Source organism: Otolemur garnettii, unplaced genomic scaffold (genome assembly GCF_000181295.1).
Source record: "Otolemur garnettii isolate 467f Iridium unplaced genomic scaffold, OtoGar3 scaffold00223, whole genome shotgun sequence".
Classification (NCBI taxonomy): domain Eukaryota; kingdom Metazoa; phylum Chordata; class Mammalia; order Primates; family Galagidae; genus Otolemur; species Otolemur garnettii.
Genome location: NW_003852618.1, coordinates 568,090 through 574,886, shown reverse-complemented (window position 1 = coordinate 574,886; position 6,797 = coordinate 568,090). Strand labels below are relative to the sequence as shown.

The 6,797-nt window shown below is 36.6% G+C and overlaps 1 protein-coding gene across 1 annotated transcript; it reads right to left on the bottom strand.

The window, feature by feature from the left end:
• Window positions 1-2,260: 2,260 nt before the first annotated feature.
• On the bottom strand, window positions 2,261-3,223 carry LOC100963586 (olfactory receptor 2W1). Its single transcript, XM_003801841.1, has one exon. The coding sequence runs from the start codon at window positions 3,221-3,223 to the stop codon at window positions 2,261-2,263; it is 963 nt and encodes a 320-aa protein (XP_003801889.1).
• Window positions 3,224-6,797: the final 3,574 nt, after the last annotated feature.

The window sequence follows — 6,797 nt, the reverse complement described above, 5'->3', positions numbered from 1 at the left end:
CTGATTCTGACCAGTTTTTTCCCCTCAGAGTAATGGGTGTGGTAGCTAAACTATACACTGTATATTTTGACCATTAAACTTACTTTCTCTCATGGGCTATTTTTGTGGTGAACAATTTACAAAAGCAGCTCTAAAAGGAGTATTATTTGGAAGACAAGAACATTCACAATATCCTATATCATATTGTAATAGTCCTCATTGTGCTGCTATAAAGGAAATATCTGAGGCTGAGTAATTTATAAACAAAGGAGGTTTATTTGACTCATGATTCAGCAGGTGATGCAAGGAGCATTGTGCCAGGATCTGGTTCTGGTGAGGGCTTCAAGGAGCTTCTAATTAAGGTAGAAGGTAAAGGATGTCATATGGCAAAAGTGGGAGCTAGAGAAGGGGGAGGTGGTACCAGGCTCTTTTAAACAACCAGCATGAACTAATAAAGTGAGAACTTACTCACTTTTTATTTTTTTTTGAGACAGAGTCTCACTATGTTGCCCTCGGTAGAGTGCTGTGGTGTCACAACTCACAGCAACCTCAAACTTACTCTTGGGCTTAAGCAATTCTCTTGCCTCAGCCTCTCGGGTAGCTGGGACTACAGGTGCCCAACACAATGCCTGGCTATTTTGTTATTGTTGTTGCCATTGTTGTTTAGCAGGCCTGTGCTGGGTTTGAACCCACCAGCCCTGGTGTATGTGGCCAGTGCCCTAACCAGTGAGTTATGGGTGCTGAGCCAACTCACTCACTTTTGCAGGGAGGGCAAGAAACTTTTGCCTCCATGACCCAAACACCTCCCACTCGGCCCCACATTCAATACTGGGGATCAAATTTCAACATAGTAAATATATATGAACCACTACTATGTTGTTCTGGCTGGGCAAGTAAAGAAGTAAATGACTTCTTTCAGTTCACATTTTAAGTCTTATGAAGTGATGGAAAAGAAAATATTATATACTTTTAGACTCTAGCAATGTCCCTTTCAAAATATATTTAGATTTGCTATAATTATTAAATAACAAGCACTTTTAGAAAAAGCTTTCAGACCATAAAAAAACCCAAAGCTTAATCTGAAAGCAATCACATTATCCCATAAAAGAAAAATATTATATTTATGATAAATGGAAGTCAAAAGATTTATTTATTTATTTATTTATTTATTTTTGAGACAGAGCCTCAAGCTGTCGCTCTGGGTAGAGTGCCATGGCATCACAGCTCACAGCAACCTCCAGCTCCTGGGCTTAAGCGATTCTCTTGCCTCTGCCTCCCAAGTAACTGGGACTACACTGGGACTGCCACAAGGCCTGGCTATTTTTTGGTTGTAGTTGTCATTGTTATTTGGCAGGCCCAGGCTGGATTCAAATCCGCCAGCTCAGGTGTATGTGGCTGGTGCCTTAGCTGCTTGAGCTACAGGTGTTGAGCAGAAAAGATTTATTCTTCTGTGAAATTCCACTCTATGTGAATATTACCACATTTCTAAAAATTCACAAAATTCATAATTCTACAGATGTGTTTCAAAAGCCTAACTGGTCTCAAACTCGTCCATTTCCATTAAGGTTGCAATAATCATGGAATACGTATTTCATGAATGAATGAGAAGTGGATAAGACTGTTGTCACCTTGAAAAGCTTTTAATTTGTGACTTTTCCCTTCCCTGTATGAAATAGTGATAGACAAATAAAAATGTTTTATCCAAGGTATTCATATCAAGTTTCATTGAACAAAGAGTGAATTGTTTTAGTTGGGGTTTATGACAATTACTGAACTGTAGATTGCACTGTCTGCATCAAACATGCATAAATCTTTGGATGGCACCACAAAACATTTAATGTACAAAATCATTATTTGTATAATTGCTTAATATGCATACCATAACATACATGAAAACATTCATTCAGATCTATATTTTGGAAGATCGTAACATTATTGTTGAAAATACAAAGCCAGATAACTAAAACAGTTTCTCTAGAGCTTTAGAATAAATTAAATGCTAAACACAAATGATTAAATTTATGTTTATATTCTCTTTGTGTTACATTTCAACAAAAAATAAAATTTCCTAATCACTAGTTTTTTTCTGATGATGTGCCAGTGGTTAGAGATATAAAAGAGCTAAATGGGATGGTACTATTATTGTTTGCACCCACAAAATATTTGTACATAAGAATTATTATACTAATTTCTATGAATTAGGGATTATTTGCCTCCATAAAAATTAGAGACAATTAGAAATCATATTTAATTGCCCTATTCTATTCACTCCAATCTTTTTCTATGACTTCCAGTTTCTCTGTATTTTTATAGATTTATGGTGAAATCTCACTAGCCTCTTCAGTGCATCCTTCATGTCCTTATTCCTTAAGGTATAAATGAGGGGGTTGAGACTTGGAGTGATGATGGTGTAAAAGAGGGTGAGAAATTTTCCCTGGTCTTTGGAGGCACTATTACCTGGTTGCAGGTACATGTAAATAATAGTTCCATAGAAGATGGACACCACGGTAAGATGAGATCCACAGGTATTTATTGCTTTCCGTTGGCCTGCTTTTGAATTCATTCTCAGCACAGCTTTGGCAATGTAGCCATAAGATATTAGAATAAGAATGAGGGGTGTGAGGACAATGACAATCCCTAAAGCAAAAACCGACATTTCAACTGTTGTGGTGTCTACACAAGCTATCTTGACCATAGCTGGCAACTCACATAAGAAATGATCCAAAAGGTTATTTCCACATGTAGGCAAATTCAGGGTTAGTGTACATAATACTACAGAATTGGCCAAACTAATACTCCAGACCAGGATAATCATCTTGAGACACAGATGCGGGTTCATGATTACAAAATAATGTAAGGGCTTACATATAGCTGTAAAACGATCATAAGACATAACAGCAAGGAGGAGGCACTCAATGGAGCCCAACCACATATAAACATAGAGTTGAATGACACAACCCACATAGCTGATGGTTTTATCAGGTCCCCACAAGTTAACCAGCATCTGAGGGATGATGCTGGTTGTGAAGCATAGATCTAGGAAAGATAAATTCCTGAGGAAAAAGTACATTGGTGTGTGGAGATGGGAATCCAGGAGGGAAGCAAGAATGATGGCTGTATTACCTACCAATGTAATTAAGTAGAACACAGTAACAACTCCTGATAGGATTACCTCCAGTTTAGGATGGTCGGAGAAGCCAAGCAGAATGAAACCATGTAAAGAACTATAATTGCTTTGGTCCATAGTCCTTCAATGCTTAAATCCTAGAGTGAGAAAGAAGGAGGAGGAAATGGAGGAGGAGGATGGGAAGGAAGGGATAAGGAAGAGAAGGAGGAAGAGGAGCAAGGGGAGGAGGTGAAGAAATAATTTGTCAACATGAACTATCTAAGTAATTTGATGAAATACAGAACTAAAGAAAGGGAGAGAATTTATGATAGTAATTGAAAAAATTAATAGGTAAAAAGTAAAAGTTATAGCTAGGCACTTGGTATTTATTGTAGATTCTTTTGTGGCATGAGTTTATAGGTGACCTTGAGGAGTTCACTCAAAGTCGAGGTCTGAATTTTCTCACTTGAAAATTTGAAAGTTTGATATAGATCTTTTTAAAATGATGTGACTCTATGATACTTTATAAAGCTAGCCAACTTGATACAGTGAATATATTCTTTTACTTGATCAATGAATTCACCTATATAATTTAACTATATGGCTAATGTCCAAATGAGGAAAAGATATGATAATGTGGGTGAACCTGGAGAACATTATGCTAAGTGAAATAAGCCAGGCATAGAAAGACAAATATTGTAAATATTGTATGATCTCACTTATATGTGGATTCTAAAAAAGTTGAACTCACAGAAGTAGAGACTAGAACAGCAGTTACTTGGGGCTGGGGAGGGAGCTGGAAGGAAAAGAGAGGTATTGATCAAAGGGCACAGGGTATTAGAAAAACGAAATCAGCATAGAATGGTGACTGTAATAAATAATAATGCATTGTATATTTCAAATTTCTAAAAGAGTAGATTTTAAATATGTTCACCACAAAAATATAATAAGTATGTGAGGTGATAGATTTGTTGATTAGTCTGATTTAATTATTGCACATTATTAGTATATATCAAAACATCACCTTGTACTCACAGATTTACACAATTATTTTTCAATTAAAACAAAATTTAGAACAAGAATGAGGAAAAAATTGTTTCCCTTTTTCCATATCTTAATGCCTAGCACCTTTCATCTCCTAGTTCATTATGTAAGAGATCTGGCATTTATCCTTGGACCCTTTATCTCTTTCATCCTTATATTCATAATATAAGTTAACTAATTTTTCATTTTTCAAAATTTCTATCACCATAACCCTAATCTAAACTAATATGATTTCTTTCTAGATGCTGGCAATAGTCTTGCATCCAGTCTTATGCCTTTACATTGTTACAGCATTCAATAAAATCATGTCATCCATGTACCTAAACTTATCAGCTGCTTTCAATTATATTTAAGAAAAATTCCAACTCTTTAAACATGGCCTCTGTGGTTTTTGCCTAGGCTTCTCCTCTCACAAATCATGTTATCCATTTTGACTATTAACTTTCTCTTAGTTTTTTGACATGTCAAAGCTCATTCCCATCTGAAACCTTTAGAAAATTTCCCTTCTGTTCTGGATAGCTCCTACTCATTCTTTAGACTTCTTGAATGTTTCATGCTCAGTGAGGGATCCCAGAATTCCTAATCTCTTTTTGATATCTTATATAAAGAGAACTTTATTTTTTTATTTTTTATTTTTTAAGACAGAGTTTTACTCTGTTGCCCCAGGCTAGAGTGCTGTGGGGTCAGCCTAGCTCACAGCAACCTCAAACTCCTGGGTTCAAGTGATGTTTCTGCCTCAGCTTCATGAGTAGCTGGGACTACAGGCATCCACTACATGCCCTGCTAATTTTTCTATTTTTAGCAGAGATGAGTGTTGCTTAGGTTGGTCTCTAATTCCTGGGATTGTCCTCCCAGAGTACCAGGTTACAGGCATAAGCCACTGTGCCTGGCTTGTATATGGAACTCTTAAAAAGAGAGCTTTCCAATGTGTATCATAGACAGAGAGTTTATGTTCATGTCTCATCTCTGCCAGTTACTTAGCTGTGTGAACCCACACAAATTAGATTACCACTGCTGGGGTCAATTTTCTCACCTGTAAAAATAGGGACAATAAAAACACCTAGGGGTGAGACGAAGATTAAATAAGTAATACATGTAAGGTGCTTACAACAATGCTTGGAACATGGCATATCTCAATAATCTTTAATATCAGAATATTATTGTAAGGAGTAATTATAATTATGTACCATGTAGGCGAATGTTTGTTTAATACCTTTCTCCCAACACATATCTAAAATATTTAAGAATGCAGACATGATGTCTATTGTTCTTTATTCATATTCTTAACACCTAAAGCATTCCCCCAATTTGTATATATATGTAATTTTTGAATAAATGAAAAATTAAGTTACACTATGTATAGTAATAAAAAATCACTTCAACTTTGTTTTTCATTAAAAACTTACATTTAAAACTATAGGTGGTGGGTGGCTCACACCTGTAATCCCAGCACTCTGGGAGACTGCCTGAGTGGATTGCCTGAGCTCACAGGTTGGAGACCAGTCTGAGCCACAGAGAGATCTCATCTTTAAAAATAGCTGGGCACTGTGGCAGGGATCTGCTACTTGGGAGGCTGAGGCAAAAGGATCACTTGAGTTCAAGAGTTTGAGGTTGCTGTGAGCTAAGATGCCACAGCACTCTACCAAGAGTGACAAAGTGAGACTCTGTCTCTGGTCCCCCCCTCCGAACCCCCAAAACTTAGCCTGGTATTTTATGATGTTACGTGAACGAGGTGATAGAAAGTGGGAGATGAATGGGAAGGATCATGACTTTATCTATACTAACAAACAACTAATTTATTAAGTTTGATGGAAAATAATTAAAGATAATATTCTCTATTCAAAGAACTATAAACTTAGCTATATTCAGTAGAGCAATACTGATACCACTTCCTCTGGACACACATGAGTATCTCAAAACTGTCAAAACTTCTTGCCAGTTGATGGAAAAATAACATCCAGAAAGGTTCAATTTAAAACTGTATTATTGTACAGTTAAACTACTGCTGAGAGGGTGGATCTTATGTAAAGTGCTTATCACACACATGCATATACAATAAGTAAAGAAGGCAGGAGGAAACTTTTGGAAACTTTTATGATGAATATGTGTATGTTATAGATTATGGTGATAATTTCACGGGTATACATTTATCTTTAAACTCAGGAAGTTATGTGCCTTAAAAATGTACAGCTTTTTGTATGTCAAACATACTTTAATAGAATGGTCAAAAAATTAAGAGAAAATATTTGATTGAAAAATAACAGCTAAGGCTCAGCACCCATAGCTCAGCGGTTAGGGCTCTAGCCATATACACAGAGGCTGGCGGGTTTGAACCCGGGCCGGGCCTGCCAAACAACAATGACAACTATAACAAAAAAATAGCCTGGCATTGTGGTGGGCGCCTGTAGTCCCAGCTACTTGGGAGGCTGAGGCAAGAGAATTGCTTAAGCCCAAGAGTTTGAGGTTGCTGTGAGCTGTGATGCCACAGCACTCTACTGAGGGCGACATAGACTGTTTCAAAAAAAAAAAAAAAAGAAAAAGAAAAAGAAAAATAACAGCTAAATGTCAAACCAATGCCCCTCTCTCCCTCTCTCTCTGTATGTAGGTATAATAATAGTAGAAAAAGTTATGTTCTTTGTTATGCTATTTCAAATATGTTTCTTGAACA

Bases quoted from the DNA above. Each gene is read 5' to 3' on its own strand.
- LOC100963586 (XM_003801841.1), bottom strand. From the start codon at position 3,223: ATGGACCAAAGCAATTATAGTTCTTTACATGGTTTCATTCTGCTTGGC.